Source organism: Lissotriton vulgaris, chromosome 6 (genome assembly GCF_964263255.1).
Source record: "Lissotriton vulgaris chromosome 6, aLisVul1.2, whole genome shotgun sequence".
In the NCBI taxonomy this organism is placed as follows: Eukaryota; Metazoa; Chordata; class Amphibia; order Caudata; family Salamandridae; genus Lissotriton; species Lissotriton vulgaris.
The window spans coordinates 1233996406-1234017259 of NC_141694.1; the positions used below are offsets into that span (position 1 = coordinate 1233996406).

Genomic DNA, 20854 nt, shown 5'->3' on the forward strand with positions numbered 1-20854 from the left:
GGTGGTGTATGCGAGTGGCGTTTTTGAAGGCGTCCTTGGTGCTGGTGTTTGGGTCTTTTTTCCAGGCCTTCTCAATGGAGCGACAGAGTTTCTTGGATTTCTTAAGGTCATCGTTGAACCAGGAGGCCTTCTTGCTGCCTAGTTTGATTTGTCGTTTTTTCAGTGGTGCTAGGATATCGGCGCTGTTGGATAACCATTGGGTGAGGTTAGTGGCTGCTTGATCGGGGTTTGAGGAGTGGGCGGGGGGGTTTTGAAGAAGCGATGAGGAGATCTGGTCGATGGTGAAGTCCCCGTTTGGGTTGAATCTCATATGTTACTTAATACAGAAAAGCGTATTTTACATTGAGACTGAACCACAAATATTATGATTTTTAGAAGGATGTGCGCTATTTGCAAAAAGCATATTCCACAATATAAATCTGACTTTGAAGTACTGAGATTGAAAAATGTGAAACAAAAACATTAAAACTGTTCCCGATAGTGCCATAAATAATATATCTCAAAATAAATTCCTCATTAAAAAGTTCTAGGAATTGCATATTGCTTTTTTCCCTAAAAATGTATAAATCAGATAGGATGTTTAAACTATCAATGAGTATTACAGTCACTGGGCTCTGGGTGTTTATTTATTTATTTGTTTGTTTTAGGTACTTATAAAGCGCACAATTATCCCTTGAGGGATATCCCGGTGCTAGACCTCATTTTCACAAACTCAGTACAATGCAGAAGACATTAAAGAGAAAACAGCAATTCTTCAACATCTTATGAATAGTTAACAAATCCAAAGTCAGGCATAGATTGAGAGGCAGTGTATTTCAATAAGAAGCTGCCAAAATATTATAAGAGTGGTGACCCATTCCAGATTTCTTAATTTGCCTGTTGTGTACCAGAGCCTGTTTTGAAGAGCGGAGAGCAACCACTGGCTTATAGAAAGCAACTCGATCACACAAAGTCTCAGGACCTGTTATCGAGCGCTTTATGCGTATGGCAGAGTATCTTGTGGATGCCTGTTTTACAAACTGGAAGCCAGTGAAGGGAAATCAAACAGGCAATAGTCGAACTTCTTCTATGGTTATTAAAATTCAATCTTGCGGTCGTATTTTGAATAGATTGGAGACATGTAAACAAGTAGTCAACCATTCCTAGATACAATGCATTGCCATAGTCTAGCCTACTGATAGTCAGTGCTTGGACAACATTTCTCCACCATGCAACCGGTATCCACCGAAATAGTCTGCGAAAAGTAAGTAGGAGCCCAAAACAATTCCCACCCCCAGCATTTACCTGGTCCTGCATGGACCCTGTTCCCCTGTTAATTTTGCCAGGAGTTGAACCAATTTCATACCCTGTACAATCTATAAACTATATTCAATCACTGGAGGTCTCCTAGTCTTCATGGATGTGTATGCCCAGCAGTAGGTGGAAAATACCAAACTTAATCCAAGGATGCTGCCCATCGAGGATGTTGAGCTCCAGTGGCACTGTTTCAGGGCTATTGGGAACACAGAACCAGATGTAAAAAGCCCTGTTGCGGTCACCAACCCCGCATTTCACAACTTCAGAGTTTTTGCAACCACAAAATGACTTTTTGTTAAGTGTTTAGCCCATTTTGAGAATCAGAGAGCATTTCCAACTTGCAATATGGATTTAGTGAAGATTCGGAATTGCAGTTAGGAATGGTAAAGAAAGGGGCGTCCCCTGCTGAGAGTGAATTCGAATTGTATTTATCAATGGGTAGTGGAGAGGTATGGTGCAGCGGCCAGGGCAGCTGACTTCGGAGAACAGGGTCCACGGTTCGATCCCCGGCTCCGGCGTCCAGCTCAGCTCAGCACCATGTGACTCTGGGCAATAGCTCACTTAATTTCCACGACGGCCCCCAGCGCCTTGAGACCCGTAAGGGTGAGTAGTTTGCGCTTTACAAATATGGATTTACATTTGTCACAGCAATTTAGGTCATAAACCTTTGAAAAGTTATTGGCTCTTCAAAGGAGGTGGTAACATTTGCAGAGGGGAAGCTGTGTCGATTGGACAGCTTCCCTTTTGGAAATCGTGTAGGATGACCAATAGGGAAGCAGACAGTTTTCCAAAGGCAGTGCTTGGACCACTTTTTGCAACTCGCTAGGATTTTTTTTAATAATATACTGCCCCAGAATGCAAATAGAGACTATTATTATCAGGCAGGTTGTTCCACCATCCCTTGCGACTGAAGATGGTGTGATGTGATCTATTACTACACAGTATACAATGAAAGACTGGTCGCAAAAAGTCAGGGCGCAATTTAAACTTAATCCGACTTAAACTTAATCCCCAGAAAATGATGTTCTTACTTCTTTGTCTGTCTTTCCATTCTCTACCAGTACAACAGTAGCCTAGAAAGCTGTCAGAGAAGTGTATCTTCCCTAACTAGTCCAAGTGGCAAAATCCATAGAGTTAATATTAGACACCAAATTCAAATGCATCATGCACATTCGTCATCTTTTTCAAGCTATATTAGACTAAGAAATTAATTTCATTTTAATGAAGTATATATAGTCATTTTGCCAAAAGTGCTAAACTAAACATGACTTCTTTTGTCTATTCTCAAAACTATCCAAAAAAAGCAGACCACTAATTTAGCAAAGAAACTATTGATATCCTGTGGTACAATAGTCAAAGGAACAAGGCCATATTACATGTAGAAGCATCAATGTTTCAAATAACACAAACATTGTGACATCCTCCCTTTATGTGAAATTCCCTTTTCCCAGGTGTCAAGACCTTTGCTGGCCATCTCAGTTGTAGAAAAAATACTATTGTCTTTTTCTCTGAAATATGTTCTTGTATTAGATTCTGTAATTCCAAGGTTGAATTTCTTTCAAGTATGTGATTATGAAATTGTTTTCTTGTATCAAAATATGATACAAACATGTGAGGAGCTTCTCACAGTCAAAGTGTTGCCCTAACAAACAGCAAAACCACAATCATTACACAAAATAATGCACATATTGAATCTGTGTTCTGTGGGCTGTGTTCCGGCATTGCCCTTTCCTCCACCGCTAGGCAAGACAACCAGATAGCAATTGTAAGGATCTCTCCCATACCGATATGAGAGAGTGTGTATGGTGGCCATGTTGGATGTTGTCTTTCAGAGACCCTTAGGTCTCTCACAGTTAGTTTATGCAAGAAACTGAGAGAAAAAGTCTGTTGTTGTTAGGAAAGGAAAATGAGTCATTGACTATGTCTAGGCTGGGACCTAGGTGAGTGACAGTTTTGCCGGTGCATTATTGGATGAATCCTAGCATCCTTTCTTAACCCGTTTACTGCGGTGGACATTCTGTCGCGGTGCGGGCGTTCTGAAGAGTGGGCGGGCCTGCGTCAGCCAACGGTCGTGCATAGCACCAGGGAGGGAGTGCTCGCATCGGCGAGCCGGAACGGGTTAATATACTCTCTCACATCAACTAGAGTGCCATCCCTGCTATAACACTTATTCATTCTTAGTAATCTCATTTGTTTCATGTGCATCCATTTCCAGACTTGCACAGAACACTCTTCCCATTCATTCATCATACAATCCTAATCCATTAGCCTGTGTTTTTCTCCTGGTACATAGAGCACTGTTTAGTTATAATCCAGCAAACTCATTGATATTGTGGCAATATGAAAGGGAACTTTGACTGGTAGTCGGAACTTTAGTAAGAGCCAAATGGTCCATCCTCAGGATTAATTCCAGTGCTCACACTTTTTGTTCTCCTGCCCATTCACTCGGTAATACTTTATTCTGCAGGTGAGAGAGAATGTGAAGTGAACGCAAGACTATCTTCTGACCCATTTGTCTCAAGTTGCGAAAGATCAGCATCAAGACTACTGCCGCTAGCATCAGAGGTGACGATGCTCATTGCTATGAGATCAAAACCTTGTAGCGGTGTGGCTTTGCAAATGTCCTCCTTGATGGCTTTGAATTCTTCTTGGAAGTTTATTGTTCCACTCTATTTCGTTTGATCTATAGTAGCTGTTTGGTTACGAGTTTTACTTGGTCCTGGAAGCAGGTGCACTCCTTGACACCCAACTGCAAATGCCACGCTGGTTAGACCAATGGTTAAACAGAGATCCAGAGCTAGAGCTCATACCTACGTCATCGAGAGAACATGGAGAATTGAGAGTGCGCAGTGCCAACAAGCAAGATAAGAAGATACTACACCCACAGACACCCCCTTGAAGGTTGGTTCAGTTGTTTGCTGCCCCGCCTACAGGTGGATCTCGACCATTCCCTTTCACAGGCAGGCTGGTTGTCGCCTGCACAGTGAACAAGCATTTTGCAATGGAATAGGTCTCGCAATTGCGATATTTTGAGCTATTGGCATTGTAAATGTCAATGCCTTTTATTGCATTGCATATGCTTGTTCTATTAGTTTTTGTTTATAAATGCCCAGTTTATTTGGATAATGTGAAATATTAGTTCCTTTGTTGTATTGCTATTTGGACGACTTTGAGTAATTTACAGTTTATGGAGTGTCTCTCTCACATCTGTGTGAATTGCATGCATGAGAGACGTTCTTCATACTGTTTATGCTGGGATCGTTCACTGAAACAACACGCATGCGGTCTTGTCCACGAGCCAGAACCTGCAGTGGTGAAAAAACTTTCCAGAAGTCCCTTTTGGAGCCATCGGAATGTGCACGGTCACACACCTCGGAACAAAGTTACTGTAGGGATTACACATGTCCACAGCTTCTTTTTAATATCTTTTTTAAACCTCCGTTTCCTGTAATCAAAACAAATGTCAGCTCTGTCATTCCGTAAACAGTCTGGTGACACATACAGTTAGTTGTGTGTCAGATGCCCAGGAGACAACTTCACGTGCAAATGAATGAGTCAAATTGAAGATGGGCCTGCTAGACTCTAGTTAGCCGTTACAGCTATGCAGCAGTCTACCAATGCCCCATTACCCAACCCCGTCATTCATCATAGTCAACTGAACCCAGTTTAAGGAGTCTGGGAGTCAAAAACTTGCTTGTTCAAACCAAATCATTTTGCTATGCTCTTGCATCGTGCCCTGCCCTATTTGAAGAAACTCCAAGGCCACTTTAACAATGCACACACAAATACTAGTTCTCGGTTCGTAGTTGTCCATGGCTGAAACTCCTGTGAAGCCAAACTTGCCACCAAACAGCGTCGCAAATACCACTCGCAGACAACGGAGTGCTTTAAAAGCCAGAAATAAAAAGCAACACAAGATGGCAGCAGAGGCTACGAAATCACGGTTTATGATTGCAACTGGAAGTCGAGTGTGTTGAGTACCTGCTTCTGAGGTGCAGTTTCTATACACATGCATAGTGTGCACCTTCGTTTTATTCAGAGCTTTTGAAACGGAAATATTGAATTCATCCGTAGATATCGTTGGAGACACCCTCGGACACTCATTCTCTCTGAATTGTGAGTGCAGGCGAAGGCCAACTAGACATTCTACTAACACTATGAAAGTTACTTTTTCAGTTGACTATATTACCTTAGATCACTTTAGTTTAGTTCAGCAACACCAACAAACATTTCAATAAACAATACCTCAAAATACACCCCCGGATGTAAATTGTTACAGTTGCTTCATTTTCTCTACAGTCAAAACCAATTTTTTTTGGCATGCATATTCTGAATGTTATATACAGTGTTGTCTAAATTCGAAGTGTCACTCTAAATTCAACCCATCAAAGCGCTCCCATGAAGTAGCATACTATGTGTCTGGGGGTGGGGGTAGGGGAAGTGAAAGCGTGCCATCCGTGCGCTGTGTTCACACGGGGACAGGAGATGTGCACTCGTACGGAGTTCACATCTCCTGTCCGTACGCGTGCACATCTCTAGTCCCTGTGCGCACATGTTTTGTCTCCCTCCGCGCACCAAACCGACAACAATAGAGTCTCGCCAAGGCGAAGCAGCGCATGCGCTGCGTTTGCTAGGCGACACCAAAAAACAGACCCAGCAGATTCGAACATCTCTTCTGTCATTTGTGAGAAGATGGCCTGGCATATGCTGTCCACTATTCAAGTGGGCCCCTTGCGCCAGTCCAAACGACCCTTATCGATGGTAGATTTAAAGACAACCTATATAGATAGCTATCCTAGTGGTAGCTGTGGAGAGCAGCCTTCAGGCTAAGTCTTGAAGGAATGTAAAGAAGCTTGTTTTACCAGTCTATAATCTCATGAATGACCAAATGAAAGTAGAACCACACCAGGTATATATATAAAATACATGTATTTATTCTAAACACATCCCTCTAGGGTCTTTATGAGGCTCGAGGCAAAAGTACATTCAGTAAACTTAATTAGCACACAGTAAATTAGCACAATATACGTTGAGCCCTAGGGGCGTACCAAACCATATATTAAGAAAGTGGTATAAGAAGCACGACTGACATAGATACAAGACCTAGATGCTTTAGAACCGCTGGGGCCACCAGGAATCACCCAAGGTAGTGACACAGGGGACCCACGGGGGACACATGCAGTGTCTAAACACAGCCGCGAATCACCATTAACTTCTATGGGGAAAGTTGCAGTTGGAAATTTAGAGATTAAGGACACTTAAAAGAGAACTTGGAGCAAACCCCTTTAGAACTAGGAGGTTCTAGAGTCTACACCCACGGGAGCACCGGAGTACTCAAGTTACCTCACCCAGTAAAGCCGGGTGTATAGGTGTCTTTTCGTGTCGAGTTTCGTCGTCAATTTCAATGGCGAGCAGCGGCAAAGTGCTGCTGGGTACCAATTGGAAAATGTCCGGGTGGATCCAAGAGTGGATTGGAGATGTGAAGAACCTGAAAGCAGAGGGGACAGAGTCTAGGTCACTTGCAAGTGACCAGGAAGGCGATGAGCAGATGCCTACCGATGTCGGGTGATTTCAGGTGAAGAAGGTGAAGCTTAACTCTTCAGCCACGAGGACCAGGAGGGTCGACGATGACCATGTGCTGGATTCGAGCTGTCCCACGAAGGATGTCGAGTGTTGAGGGGTCGATTTCTGGATTGGACCCAACAGGCCTTGGCAATAGCAACCCACCCAGAAAGCAGAGATTGGCTTTGAGGCAGACCAGCAAGGTCTGATTGACTCACCCCTTGGTGGAGAGTCAGGGCAGGTCGGGAGCAATCAGGGAAGCCCAAAGGAAAGAAGAGTTACCTTCATGGGGACCCACCAGTCGACGGACCTGGGATCGCGAAGGGGCCTCAAGCAGAAATGCTAGAAGCGGGCTCACGGAACACTCGGGGAGTGTAGGCCCACAATCTTCAGTGCAGATGGTGCTTGGGGCTTGGACTACAAGTAGCCTAATGCACAACTTCGGGAAAGCTCGGGAACTGGATGCACTAGCAAATGTGCACCTGTTCAGGAAGTCCGGTCCCACAACTCTCGTGAGGGTTGTGGGTCTTAGCTTTGCTGGGATCTCATGTCAGCCTCTGTGAAGTGTGGAAGTCCATGTCCTGAGTCGCAAATATTTTGTGGTCCAGCGGAAGCCTTGGAAATGCAGACTGGCAAGATGCTTCTTTGGTGCCTGTTTGTACAGGGGAGTCACTCCTTGACCCCAAGGGAGATTCTTCCGTCTTCTAGTCGTGTAGAATGTCGAAGTTCCAGGATATATGTTGCAGAGTTTCATCCAGGTGTAATCCGAAGTCCTAAGGACTGAGGTCCCATACTTATACTAAGAAAGGGGGTTGGACATACTCTGGGGACCCACCTATGGGAGGGTCTGGGAAGCGGGGTGGTTACACCCATTCCCTTTGTCCAGTTTCACGCCAGAGCAGGGGCTGAGTGCCACTGCAACCGGTTTGAACTGGGATATGCACAGGGACACCAAGTGTGCCCCCATCACTGTCTGAAAAGCATTCTCTGAATGCACCCACCCAGCCCCAACACACTAAAGCCTGGCTGGGAGGTGGTTACACCTCTCTGTGACACGAAACCTAATGTCCAGGCCTCCCCTGCAGGAGTTTCGTCCAGCAGCAGGAGGTCAGACCAGTGTCTGTGGCTGCAGCATCCATTTTGTGATGCCAGGGCTCTTTTAAACTATTACGGGTTAGGTCAGTGTGTACATGTCTCTCCCTCTAGAAGGGTGGAATTCTAACCCCGCCGCCAGGACTGGCGGAGGGGGGGTGGGGGGTAGGATTCCAAAGAGTTTGACACCAAACACGACATATTTTCATGCAGCCATTCCAAAGTTAGCATTTGCAGTGAGGTTATAATGCACTTTAGAGTATATGGTCTGTCTACATCACAGAACAGCTTCAGAGAATAGATTCTGAAAGCTGCAGAGGGGTCCTGCTCATGCATGGGCACCCTCTCACACAAAACAAAGCACTCTGCCTTCAGGATTGATAAGGCCTGCCATAGGAGTGACTTATAGGTTTATATGTGTCAGTGATTAAAGGTAGATATAGGTAACCTATATGTTAATAAGGGGTGCATGAACCACCTTACCCAGGCTGCAGTAGCAGACCTGTGGTGCCATTTTGGAAGGCTTCCCACGAGTGTCATAGTACATGCTTCAGCCCCTGGTAGGCCTCTGGGGTACCTATGCCCTTAGTACCTAAGGTACCATATACTAGGGACTACCAAGGGTAACCCAGTAACCAATCTGGAGTGTACCTAAAGTACATGCAATCTTTTTAGAGAGGAAGCAGCTAGGCTGGGGTCCTGAATTAGCAGGACCCCAGCCAGACTAGAGTCGAAAAACAGTGAAACACCAGCAAACAGTGGGGGTAACCATAGTAAGCAGATCCTACTCTCCCACATCATTCACTATGGCATAGTTCCCAGTGCAGCAGTTCGTTCTCGCCTGCACTGGGAATAGAGAATTTGCAGTGATACAGTGCACTGTCGCAGTCTGTGCCCGACTCACAGACTTAAGTGTGCACTGTGGCTCAAAGTGAAATAGTGTGCTCTATCCATAATAAGGACCTTGGTGTTTGTTAGTCAGAGCAGATGTGTGCCAGCCTAAAGATTCACGCTTATCCTGGTATTAAGAACGACCAGTTCTTCAACGTAAACCTCTTAGAACGCAAGCAGTCAATGTCATTAAACTGGTTAACCTCATAGTAGAAAAACACCCCACATATACCGCCTATGAACTACACAGCCCATATCCTAGTAAGTTTAGACGTGGGGGTTCTGAAGGAAGCAAATGTACTAACAGCAGTACTTGTCAAAGCTGACATATACATCCTGCATTGTAACTCATCACCCCTGCCTAAGTGGTAGAAAATGGACCGCTTGCCATCCCTTGTTTGATACCTGCTGCAGCTGGCTGAACAAATTGCAAATGCATTAGCCCATGTGCCTTTTAAATGGGCCCACTTAACCTCTAATCGGGAAACAGCATTTACATTGCATGCAATAGATCGCATGCCATTACAATGTGGTGGTTACAAAAACCGCTTTCTAACATTGTGATCCATTATATCACAAGTTGTTATAACATAGGGGGCACAAGGTGTTGGATTTACAGTCGAACACCTTCCCTGCTGTTGCACAAACTGGAGTAGGATTAGTAAATAATTGATTGATTGATAGGCTTTATTTCGGTATACAAGTACCATAAAAGCAATACAAAAGCACAATTCATAATGATATAGCGCAGAGATACTCCGGTTGGAGTCGATTCCAGCGCTATAGAAACCCATAAATAAATAAATAAATAAATAAATATCATATACACTCTGTTACACATAATTGTTAAAAATGGATACAAGAATTGATTTCAAAGGTTAAAACAAGGATTACATTGATAGTGAAAGCCTTCTGTTACGAATCAACCAAGTGCATTTCAAAAATTTAGCGACAGCGCATACAATCACAGAGGATGTGTCAGTCATTAAAATACGCATCACCGCTAAACACTGACGAATACCCAAAAGTCTACAGAGTGGTTTAAGCCAACGAGACCGCGGGGCACAATAGTCCGGGCATTCAAAGAAGATGTGGGCCACTGACTCTATGCGGGTAGGACAGGATGCACAAAAAGGGGATAGTTGGTGAGGGTGCTTCAGGCGCGCAACTACCTCCCCTACAGGTAGGGTTCCCACACGAAACTTAAAATACAGGGTGCGGTCAAAAGGGATAGAAATAATGTCTAAATAGGTTTCGTAAGCCACCACATCCTTAATTCTCACAAAAGCTACTGTTGCGTTACAATGGCGTGAGTCTAAATGTAATTTTGCAGAGACCCAGTTCCAGTACAGCTTTTTAACTGTAGCCTTTGGTGGGGCAGATTTCGTAGCCCAAGCATCGGGTAACCCTATTTCCATTAACAGTCTTTTGACATCCCTCAGCCACTTGATCCTGGACCACCCTGCCATATCCATGACCTCAGACAGAGCTTCAGCGTAGGAGACCAATTCGGGCACTCGCCACAACCTCGCCCAAAGAAGCAGTGGGCGAAGCTGCGGTTGGTCCCCAATGGGTCTACAACCTAGATCCAGTAATACTGGCACATTTGGAGTACTCCGTGGCAAGGCCATCAGTTCTTTCAAAAACCTGGTCTCCGATTTGACTATTGGGTCTAGGTTGCATGTGCCCCACAACTCCGCCCCATATAGGGTGGCACTGACCCCTCTCGCTTTATATATTTCCACTACTGGGGCGAGAGGTTTACTGGATGAGGAGCGTTGTTTCTTAAGTAGTGCTCCTCCTACCCTTTTATGTCCCAGTAGCACTTAGTAAATGTGTGGATTCCAGGAAAGGGAGTCGTTGAGGCGGATACCCAGATAGTCAAATTCGGAAACTCTCTCTAGTGGCTCGGAGTTCAAGGTTGGAAGCCTGCCAAGTTTCCTAGGGGGGTTCATGACCAGGAACTTAGTTTTGTCTGTGTTTATTACCAAGCCTCTCGACAGACAAAACTCCTGAAAGCTATTTAAGAGGCTCTGCAGACCCATGGGGGACTTGGAAATAAGGAGAGTGTCGTCTGCAAAGAGCAGTGTGGGAATCCGTTTGCCCGCCAGTGAAGGAGCGTCCGAGGGAGTTCCAAGTAGATGGTCAACCACTCCATTTACATAAGGCGAAAACAGAGTGGGCGCCAAGACACATCCCTGGCGGACGCCCCTTCCCACAGGAATTCTTTCAGTTTTTTCGCCCTTCGTGCCCCATCGCACTTGAGCAAAGTTACCATCATGAAATTTTAACTATAAAAAAAGAATATACGGGGGCAACCCAAGATCTAGCAGTACCTTCCATAACTTCTCTCTGGGAACCAGGTCGAAGGCAGTCTTCAGATCTATAAAAGCTAGATAAAGACTGCCCCCTCCCAGTACCACCACCTTCCAATGGAGAAGAGTTAATCTAAAGGCCTGCTCGATGGTCCCAGTACCAGTGCGGAACCCGGCTTGGAGGTCCGACAGAATGTTATTGTCGTCCATCCATTGTAACATCCTTCGCAGGATCACCTTTCCTGCTAATTTTTGTGTAGAGTCAATTAGGATAATTGGCCTGTAGTTGGCAGGGCTGTCCCGACACCCCTTCTTGAATATCGGGACAACCTCTGCCCCCTTCCAGGATTCCGGAATGGGCGCACCCTCAATAATGGCGTTTAACAGTGAAGATACAAGAATCCCCCACTCCCCGGGGCTTGCTGCTTTCAGTGGTACCAAGGTTTTAATCGCGTCCAACACCTCTCTCGCAGTGAAAGGGGCATGCTCTAATCCAGTTATAGAAAGTCCTAGCAGGGGGGTATTGCTGGTGAGTAGGTCGTTTGCTACATAGAGGGATGAGAAGTGATTGAAGCAACTCTGGGGGGTAATGTTACACGTCAACAGTGAACTGTCTGGTCTGTCCCTAGATCGTATGGGGGCCCAGAAACCTCTAGCGTCCCTGTCCAGACTAGCCTTCCGCAAGTCCTCCCAGAAACGATCCTCCCATTCCCTCTTTGCTGCAATCACCGTCAAAGAATAATTGTTCCTTGCCAAGCGTATATCTGGCAGTGACTTGCTCTTCACAGCATTAATCAAAGAGCTTTTCATCTCCCTACATTTTTTAGTGTACCATTCATAAGGGTTCTGCCTAGGTTTAGACTTTAACACTCTAGAGGTCGTTTTGGGAAGATAAAAAAGTTCGCTCAGAGCCTTAGTAGTGGCACAAAAAAGTGATGATACTTCCTCAGGACTTGACGTGGAATCATCTAGCCTAGACTGGGCAGAGACCAAAAGTTTTGAAATGGATAGGACTTTATCTTTGTCCAAAATTAAATTACTCCATTTTAGGCACCTGCCAACAGTTAAAGGGGTAAAGCTCCCGATGAGCAGGAGTTATGGAGGACACATAGGGTACTAAGTTCTCCGACCAAAAGGGGCGAAGAGCAAGGGAGAGCAAGTTGTGGTCGCTCTCTACTGAGGGGAGTACCTCCATGTCCAACAAATAAGCCCAGAATTTGGCGTCAAAAAGGATGTAATCTATTCTAGACGTGTGATCCACCTGTTGTAGGTATGCGCTCCAGAAGAATCCAGAGGCGTCCTACCATTCGTTGCCCGAAGATCAAATTCCAGGGTTAGGGAATAGATTTGGACCGCCACCTGGGATCACCTTTTGATAGGTGGCAAGGACAGAGTTGGTATACCTCTCCTGTTATCGTCCTCTACAGTCCCCAAAGAGTCCTCCAGCCCAAGAGGCTCGAACGTACAATTAAAATCACCAGCAACTAAGACATGAGAACTATCGGGATCTCTTCTTAGCCGAAATTCGAGTTCAGAAACAGTAGGTGAGGGATGACCTCCCTTCGTACCCCTGACATAGATATTAAAAATGTCTAGGATTAACCCTCTCTTTGGTCCTGTGAGCGTTATACTCAAAAGGTCAGGGGAGTCGGTCACGCGCTGGGTAACCTGGCAACCAAGTGAAATAGCGACCCATATAAGAAGACCTCCAGAGGGACGGCCTTTCCCATAAGGAGAAGGAACTGCTGGCAAGAAAAAGGATGAATAGCCTACCTTGTGGCATGGCTCCCTACACCAGGTTTCTTGAAAAATACAAATGGAGAAACCCTCCACTAACGTGTTCCATTCCGGAACAGCCAGCTTCCTTGCAATCCCAGCGACATTCCAGCTAAGAATCTTCATAATAGGACCAGCCACAGTAGGCTCAACAAGGGGGACGGGATTAGTAACCTGCCCCCTCTCAGGGGTTATGCGGGAAACTCTAGTTCCCTCCTTGTACCCACTACCAAAATTTCCACCCTGTTGCTGGGGACCCCTGGCAATGGGGATAGGTGACCTTCCATTGCCAGTGGTCTTTAGGGAACAGGGAACCAACCGTGGGCTCAGGCCTGTGGGTGAAGAGACAACCCCAGGGGAGATATCATTTCAATAACCCGCAGGCCCTCCATAGCTCCCCGTCCACAGGGATTGCTGGCTAGGCACCAGGTAGGGATCAAATCTGGGGGGTACAAAGTTGTAATAACATCGTGTATCTGGGGCAGGACCAAAGTGATTGCCAACTGTTCTTGGATAAAAGAAGGTCAGATCAACCACTCCAATACCAGAACTGCTAGCACCCAAGTTCTGCTTAGAAATTTGCAAGGCTACCCTAGGATCCTTGAAGTTAACTACTACGCAGTCCCCCTCAAAACTCTTATGACCCCTGCCTACCCAACCTACCCTTCTAACACCTAGAATCAGCCCATCAAGTTCCCTTGGCAGTGGTCTATTTATCCTTAACCAGTGCATAGTTTTATTTTTAAGCGTCTGGAAGGATTCTTGCTGGCCGGCCAACAATGGTGGAACGTTGGTAAGAATGGCAACAAAGGGATGACATTCTGGGGGCAGATTCATAGGAGGTATTATACGGCCAACTTTAGGAGGGGAAACTTCAGGCTGTCTAATTGCAAGCGGAGCAGAACAAGTCATTGTAATTTGGGCTGGGTCATGGCAATAGGTGGTTCCGGGGTGCCTTGATTTAGAAGTATTAATAGTGCCCATTACCTCGGGTGCCAATTGCTTCTTAGGTTGGGATGTATTCGCCCTCGATTGGTCTGATGGGTGGGGATTATTCTTTTGATTTTGGCCTGACGGACGAGACCCCCCTTTAGTGGTAACAACAGGAGGATGTAAAGATTCTGGACTGGCTACCCCACTAGCCCCACTAGCCGTTCCACTTATATTAGAGGAGTCTTGTGGAATGGTAGAACTCTTCCTAACCACTTGAATCCCCCCATTTTCACTATCCCCAGTCCTAGAATGAAATTTAATAAGAGATTTGGTTGAAAAGAAATTGTATAGGGTTGCTTGTTCAAAGCTATCCAGGCGTTCCTCTAACCTTTTCACTCGTTCTACTATGGGGGTCAATAAAGATTTCATCAATTTCTCAATCTGCATGAGTAAAGGAATGTCTGGGGAGATGATCTCAGCAGATGCCGTCGTCGAAGTATCATTTGGGATACCTAGTGATTTTTCAGAGGATACCCTGCCCTCATCAGACTCAGCCCCTCCCAAACCGGTCCCTTTAACCTTATGAGAAGCTCCCCCTCCTGTACCGTTTCCTAGTTTCCTGGTTTTCTTATTGGGTTTAGAGTGACAACTTTTTCGAGGACTAGTAGTCCTTTTCCTTTTATTATGAGGAATCTTACGAGCTACGGGGGGTGGCATACCTAGTAAAACAATGGGGCCTTCATTAACAGAAGTGGTATTATCAATAGGCGTAGGTGGAAGTGTGTTTGTAGAGACTGAGGCCGGTAGCTCGTTTCTGGTCTGCAAGTCTAGACCCAACACACTTCCCGCCACAACTGGGCTAGGCGACAGGGATATTTCAAGGGGCTTTTCCAAGGGTAAGCCAACAGAGGAGTCTAACTCAGTTATAGGCGGAGAAGGAGGGACCAGTACCAAGGAACCCAAGGGTGCTCGCTTCTCTATGGGAAGTTTGAGAAGTTCAATAGATTGCCTACGCTCAGCGCGTCTCTCAGCTAGGGCGATCTCTCTATCAATATCACGTGTAGCCCTAGTGAAGTATTTATCTAAAGGACCCAGAATAGCAACCCCTACCATAGGTGGAAGGGGATTCAATATGGGGGTAGTAGGGGATGAGGACATGTTTAACGGTATTAACAACACAAGGATTGGGCAGGGCGTTAGAAAGGCACAACAAAATCACTTCACAAAGAGAATGATAGCTCGCTACATCAACACATCAACACTAATGGAGCCAATATATAACACACAGGGAGTCAGAGAGTGGGCCCAGCCCAGCCTCCTGCAGCCCCTGACGGCCACAGACGGCCCGCCCTTGTCCCGGGCTTCTCCGATTGTTTCTATAGGGCCTGGAGATAATGGGGCGGGGCATGCAGGGAGAGTGGCCCAGGTGATGGTGATTCGGGCTGGAGGGGACTCCTGGGATATGTAGTCCCAGTCCCGCTGCTCGCAGCCCTGCCGCCAACTCACGCACCCACAACTGAGACACACGGTCCAAGGGCCAACACTTCCTCAGACCACGTCCCGCTCAAGCACACCCCACGAAGCGGGACCCGCGGAGCGGGTTCCGCGAGGTGCTGGTAGAAAAAAAGGAATCACAGGCAGGGTCCCGGCAGGTAAAGCAGAGTCAGCAGAGCGTCCCAAATGATCTCCACAAGCTGGGGTTTTTAAAGTTCGTTGGTGGGGCGGGGCAGGCAGGGAGAGTGGCCCAGGTGATGGTGATTCGGGCTGGCGGGGACTCCTGGGATATGTAGTCCCGGTCCCGCTGCTCACAGCCCTGCCGCCAACTCACGCACCCACAACTGAGACACACGGTCCAAGGGCCAACACTTCCTCAGACCACGTCCCGCTCAAGCACACCCCACGAAGCGGGACCCGCGGAGCGGGTACCGCAAGGTGCTGGTAGAAAAACAGGAATCACAGGCAGGGTCCCGGCAGGTAAAGCAGAGTCAGCAGAGCGTCCCAAATGATCTCCACAAGCTGGGGGTTTTAAAGTTCGTTGGTGGGGCGGGGCAGGCAGGGAGAGCGGCCCAGGTGATGGTGATTCGGGCTGGCGGGGACTCCTGGGATATGTAGTCCTGGTCCCGCTGCTCGCAGCCCTGCCGCCAACTCACGCACCCACAACTGAGACACACGGTCCAAGGGCCAACACTTACTCAGACCACGTCTCGCTCAAGCACACCCCACGAAGCGGGACCCGCGGAGCGGGTACCGCGAGGTGCTGGTAGAAAAACAGGAATGACAGGCAGGGTCCCGGCAGGTAAAGCAGAGTCAGCAGAGCGTCCCAAATGATCTCCACAAGCTGGGGTTTTTAAAGTTTGTTGGTGAGGCGGGGCAAGCAGGGAGAGCGGCCCAGGTGATGGTGATTCGGGCTGGCGGGGACTCCTGGGATATGTAGTCCCGGTCCCGCTGCTCGCAGCCCTGCCGCCAACTCACGCACCCACAACTGAGACACACGGTCCAAGGGCCAACACTTCCTCAGACCACGTCCCGCTCAAGCACACCCCACGAAGCTGGACCCGCGAAGCGGGTACCGCGAGGCGCTGGTAGAAAAACAGGAATCACAGGCAGGGTCCCGGCAGGTAAAGCAGAGCCAGCAATACTATTCCTAAGTCCAGCGCACCCGCTACTGCAAGTCGTTGTAATGACTTGGGATGTAATGCTTCACGATCGCCTGGCATTACAACAACCACGTTGTAATGGCATGCTATCTATCACATGCGTAGTAAAGAGTCATATTCCCTCTAATCTCTTTTACCCTGGCCAATTTACAGAGGATGCTCCTAAAATGGGCTATATGCTGGGTGGATTTCTTAGGAACAAGTATCCTGTGTGGACTAACTCAGGAGAGAGATTGGGCATGCGTTTTACAACACAGTTGGGAAGTATAAATCTATAAACAAGTAAGACACGGAAGATTTGAAGGCCACAAAGTTCCATAAAGTGTTGTAACTATTAGTAAACAGACAGATATTGTGACTCTTACAGTCTATTATCTGGAAAAAGACAATTGGGAAGGGATGGCATTTTACTGTAGTATTGAACCAACCATGTGATCAGAAACCAACATGCGGAGGGATGTCTATCTTCGTTTGATATCAAAGTGTGTTTAACCAAAACTATGATTTTTATTTACATTGATCATTTGAATTCTGATATAAATTGGTCAAAATGGACAATGAACCGAATAATTGGAGAATAAAATGTTCCTTAGGTTATGTTTGTTTACTAGGTTTAAACTATAATTCTCCTGAAGACGGACATCTTTGCCAAAATGTGGAAAGAGTTTTTTGGAAACAGAATTACATTTTGAATATTAGATGTGCTTGTAGTGAGAATGACCTAGATGCCAGTCCTGAATCTTTGAAATAAAACTTTCACGCCATAACAAATATGTTCCTGAAATCAGGAAAGATTAGCCCGAGGAAATGTGTACAGTATTTATTTGACCTAATGTGGAATCTGGCAACTGGGAACAGCATCAGATTTTACCAGCTGTTTGCATATTGATCTATGTGTGTGGGATGAGAACAGTAGATCTTGAGAAAGGTTCCCATTCAGCATCTTTAGTGACAGTGAATAATTGTCAGATCACCTGTGGGGACAACGAGGAACGAGATAGCAGCTTCCTTTGAAAGGAGAGAAGGAATCCAGGGAAACTATTTTAGCAGAATTCAAGGTTTCAGTCCAAGATGTCTTCTGCTTTTGGAGATTGACGAAGGGTATAGCTGGAATACGAAAGATATTGAGGAGGAGACAGTGGAACTGGAAGGGGTGATAATTCAGAATCTAGAAATGGCTAACACACAGGCCTAAAAAAGAATACAGGATGAAAATTGTGTTGACGTTTTGGGTAAACACTATCGTAGGCTATATGTGAACAGGCAGTATAATAATGCGGAAAGACCAGAAGTGTTCTTGTGTGGATGTTATTCTGAGTTAGAGAGGCTCAAAATATTGGATGTATCAGTCATCGGGAGCGAATGATTTTTTTATTAATGAGTTTAACCAGTGAGGGCTTCCATTTCCCTTCAGTGGCAGAGGCATCTGGCTGAGTAGCCAAAGCGTAAAGAGGCACATGTAAGTTTAAAGCTAGAAAGCTGAGAATGGCTTATTGGATTACGTAAGAGATTGGTACGTAGACTCTATATATTACCCGTCAGGTGAATACTCCTCAAGCCACATTTACCAATCCCCTGTGTCTTATTATTATTATGAAAGTTATACTGAAGCAAGTGAGAGAGAGAGTGTGTGTGTGTGTGTGTGCTTGTGTTAAGTACATTCATGATATTACGTCGATTACAGACCACTGGGATAATTACTTATGTCACAGAGCACTGTGTCAACTCATCCATTTTACGTTTTCGTTGACTATAAGTTCTGTTCACGTTCTAAATAAATAGATAATGGAGAAAAAAATTAAATAATGAAACTGTTCAAAAATAAAAAGTGGCATCAAAATCGTAATCTGTAATTATTGAAAACCTAAAAAAGTAATTGTTCAATGAGTAGATACAAATAACAAATGTTACAGGTAATGTTGTCTGACTGGGTGATCAAGTAAAACGCCCAGCAGAAATTACTCCACTGGACGGAGGAAGCGGTCCAGCCCCGCAAGAGGCATCCCAGGGTTGACCCTGTCAATATGCCATTTCCCAACGACTCTCTGTAAGATTGGCCATTTCCCCCTTGCCTTCCGCCCCCAAAATGAAAGCAGGAAAATTACTGCTGCAAAATGGCACAGTTGGTCACTGTTCCTTTTAGTGGAAGAGGTGGGACTCCTTTTTCATGGAGCATGTCCGTTGCATAAGGGTCCCACCCACCACTGCAGTGATTGGCAGTATCCCCGTCCACTACATTCATTGACTGTCACCCTGCTTATACAGGAGAGGACTGTTCTTTACCTTCTTTTACATTATGAGGACTCATGTCTTCTATTTTCGTGCTGCAAATTTACAGAACAGTAAATTATCAATAAATGTACTTTCTGCAAGGGAGCAACATTTTAAATCTTTAGACCCACAATCTCTGATCCACCATTAGCAATTATTAATGTAAAATTAGCTACTTTATTAGTTTTATGATAACATTATGAGTAGTTAGGACTAGAGACATAACTTGCTAATCCAGTGTTTTCTGTGTTTCCGGTTATTCATCGAAATCGTTGTACGGTGTCTTGGTACAATCTTTGGATATCTTACAAAGGTTAAACCAACGTTTTGCAAGATGACCCCTCTTGTAAATGTGTCAATATTGGTTTTTCACTGCTGCCCTTTTCCTCTTCTTCCCAGGGGTAACTCTTTTTGTTGCACTTTACGATTATGAAGCAAGAACAGAGGATGACCTAAATTTCCAGAAAGGAGAAAAGTTTCAAATTCTCAATAGCTCGTAAGTGTGGAAAAGCATGCAAGTTGTTTTTTTCTGGTTTATTTGCCAGCAAGTACATAATTGTTTACAAAATGAAGGAACTTTCTAATGAAAACCATAATCTGACTGAAAAGATTAGTGAATGTATTGTATTTCAGTATAGTAGGGCGTGTTCCTGTGTTTTGACAGTGGCTTTCTTGTGGAGGTAGTAGAGTTCTTATTTTTTGTCCAATTATGCCTTAGGTAGCATTTTCCCCTCAAAATCCTACTTTTTACTAAATTTCCACAACAATAAAAGATGGTTTGCTGTTGTTTTCTTCTTGCAAAATGTATATTTTTCTGCAGCAAATCAATTTTTATGAAATTCAGAAAAGTTGTTTTGTTCTACCAACTTGCTGAAGTTTGCAAAAGAGAAGTCCTGAACTTTTCCCACACATCCTTTTTATTAGTTCTCATAAACAGGAAATAGTGTTAAAAAAGAAAAACGCAAACCTTGACACTCCAGGAGATTAGATCATGAGGAGTGGCCAAAAAAAGCTGCCTAGTTTCATCTCCACTAAATAACCTGGACGAGAAATATGTCTGGGAGCATCAGTTCTGGTGGGAAACAGCCAGGAATGGGAGATGTAAGTGTCTGTGACTTTAAGCAAAGCTTTTTTTTTTATAGAAGTACCGCCTGAAGCATGCATGTAATGTATTCATGGCTGGTGCATTGAGTGCCTGCTTGATGATCCACACTGGAATGGAGGACCTTTGTGACAATGAATTTTGACCATGAATAACGTAAAAGAAATGTAAGCTTGTTATGATTCTAGGTGGTGCTTGGGTGTTCTCCTCCTAAGAAAATAAGTCCCAATGGTGCGTTTAATTTTATTTTTAAATTTTATTTATTGAGTTTTATGTAGCGCAAACTTGACCCGAGGGCATCAGAGCGCGTCACAGAGTTACCACTAGCAGGAACGACCTGAGATACATTTGGAGTAAATACAGATACAAAGAGACTAGGTATACCAGGAATTGCATAAGCAGCAACTACATAATATACATGTGGCGTAAATGCTGATACGTGGTGACAGTATGTGACAAGGTATACAAGGACATTAGGGAAAGTTGCCAATACATTTGTGAGGTAGTTACGGTACACATAATTACATAGCACTTTACAGAGCACAGCAGCAATTGTATGAGATCACCGGAGGAGTACATAAAAAAGTGCATTGTAACAGCAAAATGGTAAAACAGGATAATTCCTCGAATACATTGACTGAAAAGGCATTGTTGGTACAGGCAGTTCCAAAAGGGAGCTAACAAACTATCCAAAAACGTCAGAGTCTGGCGATGGAAGCCAGGGGCACTCTCTCAAAAGCAAAGAACATCGTAAGCACTTATGAAACTGTGTGCATTCAAAACACTGGGTGCACAACTTATGAGTGTAAAAGAAAGGCTGTCTTGGACATGCAATACTAGTCAACCATAAATCAAACAGACACAACTATATAATTCAAAAACACATATGCATACACATCTGGAAAGGGTGGTAAAAGAAATACCTAAGAAGTGAACTCCTGAGAAACAGCTGTATAGTA

The 20854-nt window shown here is 45.1% G+C and overlaps 1 protein-coding gene across 3 annotated transcripts in view; it reads left to right on the forward strand.

Annotated features, from left to right (window-relative positions):
* Positions 1–20854, forward strand: part of FYN (FYN proto-oncogene, Src family tyrosine kinase) — a 493823-nt gene that overhangs the window by 337998 nt on the left and 134971 nt on the right. For all 3 annotated transcript variants that reach the window (XM_086927332.1, XM_086927330.1, XM_086927331.1), the window contains one exon: positions 19193–19289. In XM_086927332.1, the coding sequence (XP_086783458.1) occupies positions 19193–19289 (97 nt within the window). The remainder of the gene's footprint in view (positions 1–19192; positions 19290–20854) is intronic.